The sequence below is a fragment of the Lissotriton vulgaris genome, chromosome 7, assembly GCF_964263255.1.
Source record: "Lissotriton vulgaris chromosome 7, aLisVul1.2, whole genome shotgun sequence".
NCBI lineage: Eukaryota > Metazoa > Chordata > Amphibia > Caudata > Salamandridae > Lissotriton > Lissotriton vulgaris.
Window position 1 is genome coordinate 1,612,169,799 of NC_141695.1, and position 16,678 is coordinate 1,612,186,476.

Here is a 16,678-nt window from a genome sequence, read left to right on the forward strand (position 1 = left end):
TACTAAAAAAAAAATAGGTAAACATCCCAAATCTCATATCAATAACAGAGTAGCTCTAAAAAAATATTTGATCGTCGAGGTAGTCCATCCATTACACAATAATGTATCTTAAAAAGCTTGATAAAAAACATAACTATAAAAACATTAAAAGAATCCAGGGCCAAAATACATTAAGCATCACAGAATAGATTTTTTTTACGATAATTATATATAAATATATTTTAAAAACAAAATCTTACTTCTGGCTTGACTTATGCGCCCAAATTACCCACATCCAGTGTAAAAATGTAGTGACAGCAATAACTATAGGTTCCGAGCAATTTGTTTTTAGAATCCTTAGTGCCTCAGAGCCTGTGGCAATGCCCAACTGCAGACAAATAGGCTTCAACCACGTACGCCTAGGATTCTTGTACTCTGGGCAAATACACAGAATGTGCGCTATGCTTTCTAGCTGAGATGGACAAAATGGACAGCTTGAGTTGGTATTAACGTGCCATTTGCCGATGAAGGAATTGACAGGAAGCGTTCCCACCCTAAATTGGTGGTACCGCTTCCTGTCTCCGGGGAGCGTGATAAAGTCCCAGTATCCTTCATAAGCAGTTTCATGTTTAAGCTCCAGGAAGTCCCTTGAGAGTGAAGGACTGGTACAGTTCCTAAACCTTCTTAAAGAGACCATTGCCAGTATAACTCTCTAAAAACCTTTCTGTACAGAAAAGAATTAGCAGTAGGATTCTCCCACAAAGAGCTCAAACCCATGGCAATATAGACAGCCCTTGCCTCACTCATCCAAGAGATTCTGCAGGCGCTATCAGCATCTCTAACTTCGAGGAATGCCCGAGCATACTGCGAGAGCTCTGGGGTAACCCACAGTCTCCTTCAGTATGCCACGGGTCTAAAACATGCTACATCCTCTATTCGCTGGCAACCCAAATCATAAAAGAGGGTCAGTAATGGCTTTGATGATGGAAGGCCTGTTATTCCCCTCACACACTTGTTTTGGGAGCTTGTTAGTGATGATAAATTGCTAAACCCCCACAACTCTGCCCCATAAAGAACTGATGCGCTGATTTTAGTGCCATAAATTTTAATCGCTGGGGCGATAGGTTTTGTGGCTGAGAGGCAAAGCTCCTTAGTTAGTGCACCAGCTAGTTGTGCGTGTTTGGTAACCAGTGGTTAATATGGGGTTTCCAGTCTAGTTTGGAGCCCTGAGTTATGCCAAGGTAAGAAAAAACTTGGGTCTGATCTAACATAGCACCGTTCATAACCACCCTCCCTCTTACTAGATTGTGCTTGTGAAGCACCATAAACTTCGTTTTGCTCACATTAATGGTAAGGCCAAAATCCTTGCAGAATACCTCGAAACGCACTATGGCCTTCTGAGGGCCTTGCTGGGTTTTAGAAATTAACAAGGTATCATTTGCAAACATTAGCAGAGGGATCAGTTTGCCATCCAACTCAGGGGAATCAGTAGGATGATTCCAGAAATACTGAATCACCCTGTTAATGTACAGCGAGAAGAGTGTTGGTGCTAGTACACATCCTTGACGTACCCCCCTGGAAATGGGAAACCAAACTGTAACTTGTCCGTGCTGTCCCCAACGAACTTGGGCAAAGTTGGCGTCATGAAGTTTGATTAAAAAAGCCAGTACATCAAGTGGCATACCCTGTCCTGCAAAGACACTCCACATCTTGGCGCGTGGCTCTAAATCAAAAGCCGACTTAAGGAAGACAAATGCCGCAAAAAGTGTGCCTCCACTGATTATTACCAACTGCCAGTAAATTAAAACAAATCTAAAAACTAGATCTATAGTGCTCGTATGAGAGCGGAACCCTGCCTGTAGAGGAGAAAGAATATCCTCCTCCTCAATCCAGCCTTGGATTCTAGTCAAAACGAGTCTTGCTATAAAAATATCATTTTGCAATTACCAAATAGCAATTTTTAGGAAACGGGTATTTGGTAATCGCAAAATGTGATGTAACAAAATAGACGGGAAACATCAATTCCCTAATTGCGATTTCTTAAAAATAGCTAACACAATTAGGGAATCTCTATTTGTAATTCTGACTCCATTCGTTCTTATGGGCCTCATAGGTGAGAAAGGTCTTGCATTACCTAAATTGTGATTACCTAATTGGTCATCACAAATTTGGTAATTCAAAGGCAAGGGTGCCCGGTGGCCTAAGGCCCCCCTAAAGCTCCCCAAACAAAAAAAGGTGCACATGTAATGCGCTACATGGCACTTTGAAAAATGGATAATTATGTGCATTTTTCAAAGTTTGCACATGGTTACCATCAACTTGAAGTTGATGGTAATAGCGTTTCCTAAATGCACAGTTCGCATTTAGGAAAGGCTTCTTACATGTGCATTAGGGAATCACAGATTGCGGTTCCCTATTGCATTCACAATTTAGATAATCGCTAAAAAGTGTGATTACCTAAATTAGGAATCCAAAAGCCTTTCATACTTAAGGAAAGGCCATTTTCCATTTGCAAACGGATGGATTTTACAAGTCGCACCATTTGCAAATGCAAAATGCTTTCATACATCAGGCCCCTAATCTACCCACGCCCTAACTAAAAGAATATATGCGTCTGTAACACAACTGGTGCTCATCTAAAGCGCTCTGATACCTTCGGGTTGAGTTCCCGCTAAATAAAGCTAAAAAAAAAACGTAAAAAAGTGCTGTCCATTGAGTTCACACTGGACGATGAATCATCTCTAGACCCTTACTTACCCTTAATGCTCATCAAAGGTGATTGACTGAGGCTATACCTGAACTTTACCTTTAAGTGTTTACCAGCAGTCCTGTGCAGAAGCTGCCTATTGGGCTATTATGGCAGGGGTCTTGTGTCTATATGGAGACAGAGAGAAGGAGAGAAAGATGGGGAGAGGGGAAAAGAAGAAAGAGAGGAGCAAGGCAAAAGATGAAGAAAGAAAGGTAGAGATGGAGCGAGAGAAAGAGTAAGGGAGGAACGAGGGGGAGAAAGAGAACGGAGGAGTGGAGAAAAACAGGCAAGAAAGTGAGAGGTAGAGAGAGAGCATTTCCCTAATTAGTTTCACCCATAAACGAGTAAAAAGAAGGGCTTCTCTGCTGATCAATACTCGGGTGCACTGTGATACAAAACCAAATCTGATGTTATATTATATTATACTATATTGTATTGCACTACATTATATTATATTATATTATATTACATTGTATTATATTATATTATATTATATTATATTATATTATATTATATTATATTATATTATATGATAATATATTATATTAATTATATTATATTATATTATATTATATTATATTATATTATATTATATTATATTAACTTATATTATATTATATTATATTATATTATATTATATTACATTATATTGTATTGTATTGTATTACATTATATTATAATGATTATTAATAGCGAAGAGTGATGATAGCACATGCTTGCACTAATCCAACCATTAATGCGATTCGCTGACACATTTTCTCCTGATTGTGTTTTTCAGGCGATGGAAACCCCAAAGAAAGCAGCCCATTTATTAACAGCACCGACGTGGAGACAGGGAAGGAATATGATGGCAAGAACATGGCCCTCTTTGAGGTAAGGCTCAGGTGGGAGGCGATTGCGATGCCAGTGAAAGTGAGGGAGGCGAAATCTTCATAGAGACTAGAAAGCTAAGCAACAATGAACGAATAGAGTGCACAGAAGTGAAGATGGAAGATGCATGCAAAATGGGAACTAACGACATTGATTGTAGCAGAGGTTGTATGTCAGAATATTGTGGTCAATAATATTGACTTGCACCAATATTGACTGCAGAATATTTCCTATTACTATGTTGTCCTTTGGGTACAAGGGTGGAATTTTATGAAAAATGATGAATACAGCAAGGTAGAAAAGGTGGAGAGATGTTAATGTTAATGTTAAAAAGTTTTAATAGAGCGCATGGCTGCCCGAGAGCTTCCTAGTGCTAAGCAATCTAGCTGCAGAGAGGGAATATGTTTGTAAAGTTACTAAGGAAATAGCCAAGTCTTCAACTTTTTCCAGAATCTGGATTCCACTCCCAGCAGTCTTTATTCGTGGGTAAGGCATCCCAAAGCTTAGGTACCAGGTGTGAAAAGGATCTCCCACTCCATCTTGCTCTCTTAATTTGAGTGGTTCTGAGAAGGCATTCTTCAGGTGATCTTAGACTTCCTTTGGGGACATGAGGTCCACCAGGCCTCTGATTTTAGGGGGTCTCTATTGTTTAATGCTTCATGTATCAAGCACAGAGCCTTAATCTTGATCCTCGCATTAATCGGAAGCCAATTAAGCTGTTTCAGATGCTCTCTTACCGATTCATGGCTAGGGATTTTGCACAGAAGCCTAGCCCACATGTTCTGTACTATTTGAAGTCGTTTTATAATGTATTTTGGAGAACCCTGATATAGGGAATTCCCATAGTCACGGACGGTAACCCCCATGGATTGGAATACGGTTTTCCTTAAATACTCTGGGACAAATTCTGAGATGAGACTGCAAATACAACATAACTTTATGAAATAAAGAGTGATTGGGAGACATGGGTCAATGTAGCTTTTAGGGATATGGGAGTGATGTTGGGCCATAAAGATGGTAGTGGTGAAAGAGTTGATTGTGTCAAAAAGCCTAGTTAGGGGAACAAGTGTGGAGAAGGGTTGGCAGTGAGAGAGCGGTGTGGTATTGAATAGAGCAGGTTGGTGAAAGGGAAAAGAATGAAGAAAGGGGGTAGAATGTGTTAGGGAAAGAATGGTGTGGATGAGTGTGCACTGAAGGAGATGATATTAAAGAAAGAAAATGGGAAAAGGAAAAGTTTGGTGAGAAGATGATTTTTGAATAAAACGACAAGGGTGGGAGGAAGGTTGTGGAAAGAGGCGGATGTGTTGAAGATTATTAAGGTGGATAAGTAGAGCTGTTGTGTGAAGATAATGGTGAAGATAGCAAGATTACATGTGTTTGCTGAAGATGACTTTAGGGATAAACGGATTCTGGGATAATTTGGCTAAAAGAGAGATGTGTGAACATTGCGCTCTAAAACTGATGCTGGGAAAAAGAAGATTGTATTAGATTGGATTGTAATTGTATTTATATAGCGCCTACTACCCCTGATGAGGCGTCAAAGCTCATTTTCAGCGAGTAGCATAGTACTCAAGAACCCATAAAGGATTAGTGGTGAATTAGTATAGTGAAATATGAAAGTGGTGGATATGTTAGTCAGTTATTTGGATTAAGAAGGATAGTGGAGGGATAGTGGAGGGATGGAAGAGAGAAAAAGGTTTGCATTTATACAGCGCTTGCTAAGATGGTGCTGAAAGTAGAAAATGTTTGTATGCAAAATAGGATTGTGAGGTAGAAAAAGGTAGTTTTGAGCAAACCGTGGTGTTCTTTTAGTACAGTCATGTGTCAAAGAGAATGGTGATGGTGTGAAAGGCTGGTAATGGAAGCAAAAAGGACACAGGAGGAGAGGTGTGGTAGTGGTATGAAAAGGATTTTGTCATAGAGAAAAATGGTATGAGGAGACAATTATTTTGAGTTGAGGAAGAAGTTTAATAATATTAGATGGCAATGAGTCAAAGTGAATGTAGATGAGTGGTTCTAAGAAATGAATTGAAAAGCGATGGTTGTTCAGAGTTGAGACTGTCTGACGGGAGGCTAGGGAGGCGAAATGTTGGCATTGGAGCAATGGAAAATAGTGTTAAGGAGTGTAGAATGAGGTACCGAGAATCTAGTTATGGTCAAAGAAGAGGATGATGTGGTGAGAAAAAGTGATTTTAAGAAATGATGAATGATGGTTATTTGAAGGTGTTTTTCAAGAGCATGTTGGGTTGACGAAGAGGATGGTGGTAGAAGAATGAAATGATGATTGGAGGCAATTGATGGAGGGCGAGATAGTGTGGGGAAAAGCTCAGCGGAGAGGAGAATGTAATAATAGACAGGAAGGGGATGGTTAAGAAGAGAAACATTGAGGAATTAGACAAGAGATAAGAAGATAATGTTGTAAGGATAAAGCTTCAAATAAGAAGACAACTGTGAAGCAGTAATAATGAGCGACAGATGATGAGGAATAGATGGCCTTTGTGGAACAAGGAGTGTGGTGGCGTGTTGAAGGAAACATTTATTTTTTGCCATTGGAGTCCAAGTGAAGAAAATATTTTCAGTGCAAGTTGCAGTTGCATAATGTGCTACAGGGCAGGTTCCAAGTGGCAAACCCAGAACACAAGTGGTTAAACTCAGACAACATCTCACTGCACAAATTTGCCTATCGGCACATCAAATTTAGCCCTCCCTGTAATTCCAGTTCTCCATAATGAGTATCCTCGTTAAATTTACAGACATAAAATATATCTGCCTGGGCAAGGGATATGGAAGCATTTAACAAAAAGAACGTTTTCTTTTCACAAACTAAATAACAATGCTTTTCTAGCTTTGTCTTTTTTGAACAGGATGTTTTAACTGAACTTTACTTTAACAGGATTACTGTTCTGCCATTATCTTTTTCTGAGCCCCATTTTTATAAAGAAGAAAATGAAAAAGGACTGCAAGTAGTTATGCAAAGAAAATGGAATCTGCAAGTTTATGGAAGTCAAGACAGGTGTTGTGGTCTCATGTGTACATGGTTTGCAATAAGGGAACCATACATTTGGAAATGATTATATTAAATTCCCTTGAGAAGAATGTTTAAATAATGAAAGTCTACAGATTCTGTAAAACGTCAGTAGGCACTAGAATGGTGAATGATGTTTGATGAGAGCATTTCCGATATACCGTACTAACCGCTATGGATACTTAAGGAAAGGGGTATGTAGGGTACGTTTGGTTCGGCAGTACTGTCCCTTACTGGCATGTTCTTATGTCAGCAGTCTTGGTCAAGTTCTTTATGCATGATCTCTTTCAATTAAATCAATTGATGATTTCCTCTCTGGCCTCACACCCTAGCTCTGTGTAGGATATTTGAATATGAGATGTATGCATGTGCAATTTTTGCCATTGAAAGGAGAATTTATTGTGTGGTTCCCCACAGGCGAACATTTTGTCCTAGTATTTCATTGTTGACAATCGATTTCCGATCTTTTGAACGAGATCTTCATAAAGCTTCTGCTTTCACATTCCAAAACTTGGAAACTGGATTTCTATAAACTATAGTTATTGGTCGAGGAGCCAAAGCCAGATTGCATGAGGCTTCTTTTTTGAGTGTTCTGTATCTTTTTCCTCTTTTTGAGATGGTACACTGTGGCTTTGTTGTCCATCTGCACTAGCGCAGTTTAATGTTATTGAAGCAATAGATAATTTGTCGGTAACATTGACTACCCTGAACTACATCATATTGAACATGTACATCATCCCCTTTTCTAATCATGTACATTACATCACCTGCTGGTCCATCTGTGCTCCTCACTTTACCGGGAAGGCATTCTTCACTACTGATAGTTTCACATTTAATTTTTCAGGGCTCTCCCAGAAGCATAAATTACACATTTTGACCCAACACCGCTATATAAGGTTTTGATAAGCTATTGGTGTTAAGACTACCTTGTCCTCCCAGTCTCACCACTTCTGATACGATAGATAGTCAGAACATTCCTGCAGAGGTTTCATTTACTGCCGCACATGCGGTACAATGACATGCAGGGCAACTTTGAACCCAAATGAGTCAGATCTCTTGGGCTGTCGGTCGAGAATCAGATTGAGGCAGAAGACACATCAGCCTGATAAAAAACAGACTTTATGCAGTAGTAAACATCCTTCCTTCCGTTGTGCCCAATAGGAACATGTACATGGTGATGGATGGAATTCACAAATTAGTCTCAGTCACAAGCAATTGCTCGGTGCATTGCAGTCCATGTTCTTTTGCCCCAATCCACCCTAGACAAAAGCCTGCCTTATGCAAATCAGTACAAACACTTTTCCTTGGCGGGACAGTCCAGTCCTTAAAATTCCAGACGAGGCCCCACCAGAAGGGACCATAAGCAACCCCAGATCGATTTTCTCCTACTTGGGTTTTTCAGTAGAGTGTACTGTGAGTCCAATGGCACAGTGAGCATGTGACGCACGTCTGGGCATACATGTCGCATTTAGGGCATCAGCTGCAATACCAAGCTGATGGATAGAGTGCTTGAATCAAACCCTGCCCCTGGCTATCACTGGAGGCTGCAATCCAGTCCACTATGGTTTGCTCACCAATTTTCTCTAGACAAAGGCCCACCTAATGCAAATTAGTGCTGACCCTGCACCTCATGGGAACTGCCTGCCCTAAACTGCAAGGTGAGGTACTCCACTAGAAGGGACTACAAGCAACACCAGACCAGTTTTGTCCCACTCAGGCTTCTCAGTAGAGTGTAACTTTGGTCCTATGGCACAGGAGCACAGGACCCGTGGCTGGGCATACCTGTCGTACTTAGGGTGCCAAATACAACAATAACAAGGAGATGGATGGAATGCCCGAATAAATGACAAGCATTGACAACTGTCCTAGCCACACTTCTGTCCATCGTTTGTCACCCACCATGCCACTCTAGACAAAGGCCTGCCTTATGAAAATAAATACCCACCCTGCTTCTCATAGATACAGTCTGTCCCAACCATCACGGAGGCAACTATCACAGATTTTAATCTCTGTGCCAGGACACAACTTAACTTAATGCTTTTTTTCAATCTAAATCCCACATTTTCGAAGTTTTTTTTAAAGTTGTCCAAAGATCTTAGACAACTGCAATTTGCCTTGAGGAGGCAGTTCTTTAGGTATGGTATGATGTAGATTTTCAATTCCTGAGATGGCTGCTGCCGTGCACAGGCGGGCTAGACCAGTTATCTGTTAAACCTAAAGTCAATATTTGCCAGTTGAATGCAATATGTTCTTCATAACTCTTCAGCAGTGAAGGAAAAATCTTATTGATTGGTGAAACAAAGTTCCTCCACTCTTCCATAGAGTTCAATCCTCTGTAGTGGAGTTACACGCACTGATCCATCTGCATTCTAGTCTTTGAAGAATCAGGGAAAGGCCACTGCCACGTGCGGGATCCTTGCAATTTCTAGCACCTGTCATCCCTGGTTTAGCCTGCCTTCCTTGTCTTATAATTATGCTTGTGTAAATGTTCTATATGTGCACATACATTTATAACAACCGGCTTTAACTCGTTATTCCTTGAGCTATGTCATATTGATTTTCTATCCTACGTCTGTATTATCCTTGTCTCCTTGGAAGTCTTGCTCTAATTTGTGGTTTGCTCCCGCACATCAAGCATGGATCGCATTGGTTGCTTGCATCGTTTCCATCTTAGGGTCCCGCCCACCTCCGTTTCAGGGTGGACACTCACTCTCTCAAGGGTCGGAACACTCCTTGATTCAAGCCTCGCTTTAGCCCAAGGCACGTCCCATCCCCATTCAGTTTCTATTTCAATCACGTGCTAGGCCTGAGCGCGTGTTAGACAGATCGGCGCCTACATGAGGGAGGATCCTTGCTCCGCATTTCTTGAATCAAGTTGTTATGCCGCATGAGTATACACCGAACTGCTGACGCTCTGAAATTATTATAGCAAGGTCTCCTCCTCAGCACTACTCTCATTAAGGCCCTCTGCCAGTTCCTCGGAGGCTTCTGAAGCACTACTCTACCCATGGGAAGCCAGTTTACTTTCTCTAAGGTGTGTGACATGCTGTGTGTATCCCACCCAGCTATTACAACATAGTGTGGCCCTTTGTAATGCTCACTCATTTATTTTCACAGCCTTGCATAGAGTAAGGTATTTTTTTAATTACTCAGTGTGCATGATCACTCCTGCATGCCACGACCATTACCATTTAGGTAACACTGGCCTTATTAGTATGGTTATTCCCACAAAGGTCAACCTCCACATCCCCCTCATTGTTTTTTTTTCCTTTTTATTCAGGATGTCCCTGCATTTATAAGTCCTGATGAGATCCCCTTACCCTACTAGGGGTCGAAACGCCATCGACAGATCAGTGCAACACACAGACTTTTGACTCTGTCCATTCTCTCTACAAGACATATCAATAATTTGTCAGTAGTTGTCTGTTACTTACCAAAAGTCCATTTTGTTTATTGTTTATTGTAATGTGGTCATGTGCATTATTGTTTTTTGTGCCAGGGCACCGAGGTCACACTGGGCACACTCTATTTATTATTTCCTTTTTTCCTATGACAATATTCGTAATTGGTAGTTCCGGGTACAGTCCAGTCCTCATGACCGGATGGTTGCGATTGTACTGCTGAATATATAAGCTTTCATAAATATTCTTTTTGTTTTACAGTGGTGTCTGTTGTGTTTTTGTTTGGTTTGTGTTATATAAATGTGCCAGAACCTATTTGGGCCTGGCAGATGTTTGTCATTGTCTCTATATATCTTTGAGCCTTCTTTTGTCCTCTTTTTAATGTATTATCCTTTTTATGTAATACCTATGTGAATCGTTGTAGCATAAGACTATTACTAAAAGTAGTGAGGTCATAAATTGGAAATATTGTTGAAGAAATGGATTCAGGTACTGCTAAACATTGACACCAAGAATATTGTAAAAAGAACAATTTATGACAAGAATGCAGAACAATGTCATTCATTCACCCCAGCACAGAGATCTCGGCCTAAACCATTTTTTTTTGCTCCCCATACCATTCCAGTTTGGACCCAGCCATGCAAATCAGTCTTGACCCTGCGCCCAATGGGAACAGTCCAGCCCGAACTGCCAGGCCAGGTCCTTCCTGGACTGGAAGCAAGCATCCTCGGACTGGGTTCGGGCTTTCAGCCAGGATATCTTGCTGATAGTTCTGAAAAGACTATTAGAGGTTGATGGTGAAAGAGAAGTTGGTGGAAATAAGGCGTAGTTTGCGGAATCGAGAAGACAACCCACAAGAAAAGCCAAATGGCATGAATAAACAGCTGCGGCCGCTGCATGTAAGAGCGGTAGGACCGGCTCGGAGGGGATTTCGAGAGACGACCACAAGAGAAAATTAAATAAATAATGAATTTTCCCTCGTGGTCGTCTCTCGAAATCCCCCCTAGCCGGCCCCACCGCTCCTTCCTGCAGCAGCCGCGGCTGCGAATAAAGTCTGTGTCAACCTTGCAGGAATTAATTGTAACGGTTCAACCGCAAGGAGATTAAACTGAGGGTGGCAACATGGGCATCGTTGTCCATTAGATAATGTGAAGGACAGATCAGGATTCAGCTTAAGGTGGAAATTAAGGTAGACACTGCTAAATAATGTTTGATGAAGATACAAAAGAGGTGAGTGGGAAGATATGGGTTGCGAGTAGAGATTGGCAGTGAGTAAAGACACTGAGATGAGGGTGCTGCATAATACGCAAGTACAGGAATGGGTATGGTTTGGAAACTTAAAAGGTTTGTCAATAAAGATGGCTGGTCGAAGTAATGGAGGTGAAGCAAGACAGTGGTGCTGAGTTTGGTGGAAGAATTTAACGTAAACATTGAGGATCTATTATGTGAGCGAAGAGAATAGTCACTTTGGAAAGAACATTTCAGAGAAGGAGGATTTTGATGGCAGTGCCAGATTTAAGGCTATTTTTTTGGAATACAAAGTGTGTATCTGCATTTATTTCATTATGGCACTTTACGAAAATGCTGTAGAGAACAGCAAAGCATGATCAAAATACAGCGATGTCATGACAAGAAAAACAGCTTACAACACGGGTCAAGGTTGGTTAGGTCATTCAAGGTCATGTCCTTTCTGCAGTGCTTTGCACCTAGATAAGCTAAGTCTGTTCCTAATGTGGACAAAAAGTTCATTCCACAGTTTAGATGTTGGAAGGACCGAACAAACGGAAGGAAGGGGAGTGACTTTGGGGGTCTTGGAACCCACCAGAGAATGAGGACTAAAGAAGAGTTAGGGGTTACAAAGTGAAAGAAGAGAACCTAAGTGGGCGAGGAAGAGGACACATTTAAAGATGAGGCAAAGAGAGAGAAACCTCAACCAGAACCATGGGGAGACAACCAGTTTGGGCAGGGTTAAGAGAGATGTGGGCATGATGCGTAATGGGAAATGAAAGACAAATCTAGGAGTCCAAAATAATTAGAAGTGGATCAATGATAAATTTGGTAAGATAAACAGAAAAAGAACAGTATTTATTAAGAGAGGCAGAACAAGAGTTTGAAAGAGAAACTCAAAGAGAAGAAAAGAAGAAGTGATCAGATGTTATGAATGTTGTACAGAAGGACACAACAGGTTTGGGGACAGTGGGCATTATTCAGTTGTGGGCTTCTGGGTGATCAATGAATCTGTGTAACTTTTCATGTTCTAAAAGTCATTTGGTTCTCCATAGAAAGTGGCCAACAATGGATCTCTGTGCTTTCTCCAATGTTCAGGAAGAGATGGACACCAGCCCCATGGTCTCTTCACTCATTGGCGGCCTGGCGAACTATACCAACTTGACCCAAGGGGTGCGGGAACACGAGGAAGCAGAAAACAATGAAGGTGCCAAGAAAAAGCCTGTGCAGGTATGTGGAGACAACAGAACTGTTAAATGGTCCTCTGTTTTGTGAGGTGTCTGTTGATGGTGTAATCTACATGAGGTGTTTCCCCCTGAATATTAGTGAAGAATTGCTGTTCCTTTTTTATCATGTAAATCACTTGGTCAGTCAGGGAGAACTCAGTTACAGTTAGGGTGGCCATGTGGCTCCAAGTCTCTACAACATCATGCTTCTGGTTACTGAGCTTTCATTCAACACACAATTGCTTTCTGGGAGTTGTAGTCTTGGTTCAGAGCTGAACAGGGTATATGGTGTGTCAAAAGTCAATGGGCTGCAAAAAGGAAAGGTGGACTGAAAGATGGTGCCCATTGTATGTAGCCATATGCCGCCATTATCTGTAGTACAATAGGATACAATATTACCTCTGGCAGAGAGGGAAGAAATAAGCAAAGATAATGTTTAGACGTTTAAGAAAGGTGCAGTGAGAAGTCGTTTTTCAACCAAGAAATGAGCAGCGAGCTACTTCTTAGAACTAGATACTTGCATACTCCTCAGGTCTTGACTCAATAATTTGTGCAGGTTTTACTGGTTTGCATGTGAATTAGTAAGGAATCTGCTCATTTTTGTAGATTAATTGAGGTGTAAGAATTCCACGACAAAATCAGCAGAATTACCCAAAGCTGCTGAATATTACCTTACTTGCAGTGTAAGTATTTTAAAAAGTGGGTCCTGTAGAATGGGCCCCAGTCTTTTGTCTATGTCTTTTTCATGTTGAATTATATACCCTGACGGACAGAATAGGACTTCAAAGAGCAACATGGCTATTTTGTAATACAAGCAAAGCTGTATTTAGCTTGGTTTTGGTCAAAATTGCAGTCTAGCATGGCAACATTGCAGTCTATTGACCATGTTTACTCTGAACAGTATATCATCTTTGCAATAAAAAAGTAAAGTGCGTTAGAAAACTCATTACATGCAGCGTTACCCAGCATGCTTGTAATTCAGAGCAAAGGCATGGTAGGAGCAACTTTTTTCTTGAACAGATTTCTAGGTAAAAAAATGCACCTACTGTGTCTTTCTTTTGAATTACCAGTCTACATCCCTGCAGGTTGTTTCATTTTGTCACGGAAAACAAACTGCTGTGTCGGCTGTTTATAGTAGAAGACAGTAGTCTGTTAACAATAAACATAGTAAACAGACTGCAGCGCACCTTGTATTGCCCGCTATAAGATAATGTTCATTTCACCAGCGTCATATAAGTCTAAGAAATAGAAGAGGCAGAGTGAATTGGCCCCGCGTGGTTGGACTCGTGGTGGTCCCTGGGCCAGTTTCTGAAGTTCTGGGTGGACTTCACCCCCGCCCTCTAGTAATCCCCCTTTATTGTCTGCCTACGGGAGCGCAAGCAATACTCGCTCACTCACTTCCCCAGTGAAGGAGTTTTGTCTAAATGCATTTGATGCTTGTGTACAGTGGGGAAGGAGAAAGTGGTGTAGAGTGGAACCCAAAAGCACCAGGTAGGGGCATTACATCCTCATAAGTCTTCCTCACCACCAGAGTTACGTAGTGAGCTTTAACTCCACACCAGAACCCTCCAAAGCAAATTAGCATCTCATGCCTCCCATCCCTCCCCAACATGGCCGACCACCGTCCCCCCTGACCCAGTATAAGGGAGGGTTGACTCACTCCACTTCCTGTAGAACTACCAAGCCCCAAGAACCACATGAAGCTGATAGCCAAACAGGGAGGGAGGGATGGGAACTCATGTGGCGAGGGCGACAATACTCGGAGTAATGAAGATTACTGGTAAGTTACCGGGGCATTACCTCCTCGTAAGTCTTTCCCGCCACCAGAGTTATGTAGTGAGCTAAACCCCCCTTACATAATTCATGTGGCGAGGAAGACAATACTCGGAGTAATGAAGATTACTGGTAAGTAACCAGGGCATAACTGATGTCTAATCATTTGAGGGCAGCACAATTGGTGCACTTGAATTTGTTTGCATCGGGAACCCCACTACTGTTTGATACTAGAGGATGCAGCACATTAAGATGTTTTTTAAGGAGAGGGAGCTCACGTTGTGCCATAGATGGCACGGCCACTAGGGGCTAAAGTACATATTGTGTCCAAACATCCCAGCATGCAAAGTAAGTCAAGAAATAAAGACAAGCTGCCGGTGTTACGTATGATATAGAGTCACTTTGAAGTTGTGGGCAGGTGGTCTTACGAATCATAAGTGATAGGGCTGGCAGACCACGAGGGCACATTGACTGCCTGCCTGGCTACCAGCCTAGAGCGTGAGGGTCTGATAGATGAGAGAGTTCACCACATACCACAGCTGCTGCTGTCTCTGGGTCTGAAGAGTAAACTAAAGATCCCTTGAGCTTGATGTAACAGCGGAGAACATTCTTATATACACTTTAGAGCCGAGAGACTGGAGAAAGAGCCTTGTCATAGCTCAAAGGCAGGGCTTCTGGACTTATATGGTGCAATGGCCACTGCGTTTACTTCATAATTAAGAATTAAAATCACTAACCACATAGTCCACAGTCTACTGCATGATTTCCATATAAAACACAAAGCATTGCTTTTAGCTCAAATGGATCACACAGTTCTTTAAAAAAAACTGCCACATATGGCGCTGAGCAGTGACAGACCCTTTATAAAGGTTACATCTCAGTCATTGATTCCTGCATTTAGGTATTAAACCAAGAGGTGAAACAATTGCCATAACAGTATTATTTTGTGGGACAATGTCAAACTAGGGTGATAATACTGCCATATAATGTGCTGCACTATGCCGCATAAATGGCCGTTTTTGCCGCATAAGTTATTCAACTCTTCTGCTTAGTTTGGTCCTCCATTGCCTATTAACTCCAGTGACCCTATTTATTTATTTATTTATTTATAAAGTTTTATATAGCGCGAACTTGATCCCGAAGGATATCAGAGCGCTTTGAATTCAACCTTTACCACATGGTACGGAGAGGGTGCAGAAGACATTCATATATATGTACAGAACATGTTCTGTTCTCCTGCTATACCCTTCCCAGGTTTTTTTGAGTTGTGTGAACTCTAAAAATTAAAAAAAAAAAAAAACATAACGTTTACAGGGGTCTTAGCAGAAACTATTGATGAATGAAAAATAGGTTCAGAAGTAGATTTCTTGCACAAAGTTTTTTAAAAAAAACATAATGGAGTGAACATATGATAGACAGAAATTACAACTGAAAGTGAATAACATCCTGTCATCCGTGTTCGCGTGGTGAGGAAGTGCCAAAGAATGGACTCCTTAAGTACCCCGGGGGGACTATCTTGCAACACTAACAGGTTTATATATTGACTGCGTCCCTCGGGGGATAGGCCAGAGGCAACTCAGCCTGCAGTGTTTAAGAAACAGATATTAATGATATTCAAGCCTCCGGGCACGATGGCCGTCGTTTCAAAATGTTGCAGCAGTGAAAAAAGACATACCTGCCTAAAACCTTAAACTGCAAGGTCAAGACACCCAGGGGTAAGAAGTTCAAAGGTAGGGGTTATAGTGTAACGCCCGGGAGTGGGGTGGGGGGCTTCGTTTCAAAATGTTGCAGCAGTGAAAAAAGACATACCTGCCTAAAACCTTAAACTGCAAGGTCAAGACACCCAGGGGTCAGAAGTTCAAAGGTAGGGGTTATAGTGTAACGCCCGGGAGTGGGGTGGGGGGCTTCGTTTCAAAATGTTGCAGCAGTGAAAAAAGACATACCTGCCTAAAACCTTAAACTGCAAGGTCAAGACACCCAGGGGTAAGAAGATCAAAGGTAGCGGTTATAGTGTAACGCCCGGGAGTGGGGTGGGGGGCTGTCGTTGCCTCGCCCTCCTGATGAAGCTGGGGCTCACGTGCTTTCTACCCTATACGGCATAAGATCGCCACGTGGCAAGTGCTGTATTGATCACATAAGCACCATTGACCTTGGTAAATCCTTACTTAATACTTACGATGTGGTCCAGGTGGGCGCAAATGCAAACTGATGCACATTTTTATCATCATAAATGCAATTTGGAAGAACGTTGGTAAAATTACATTTTTTAATTTTTGGTGTGAGCAGAAAATCAATACATACTGGGGAGTCAAAATAGAAATATCGATTTTCGCCACTGTCAAAAAAAGTTCTGAGCTTCACAAAATGAAATTGGGCAAGTAGCAGACTTTATACATTAATAACGTGGTGTTAAAGGACACAGTGGTGC

General features: G+C 41.5%; 1 protein-coding gene across 1 annotated transcript in view; it reads left to right on the forward strand.

Moving 5' to 3' along the window:
• Nucleotides 1-16,678, forward strand: part of SLC12A5 (solute carrier family 12 member 5) — an 814,812-nt gene that overhangs the window by 403,129 nt on the left and 395,005 nt on the right. The window contains exons 2-3 of the mRNA XM_086932544.1: nt 3,507-3,601; nt 12,350-12,481. Of these exons, the coding sequence (XP_086788670.1) occupies nt 3,507-3,601; nt 12,350-12,481 (227 nt within the window). The remainder of the gene's footprint in view (nt 1-3,506; nt 3,602-12,349; nt 12,482-16,678) is intronic.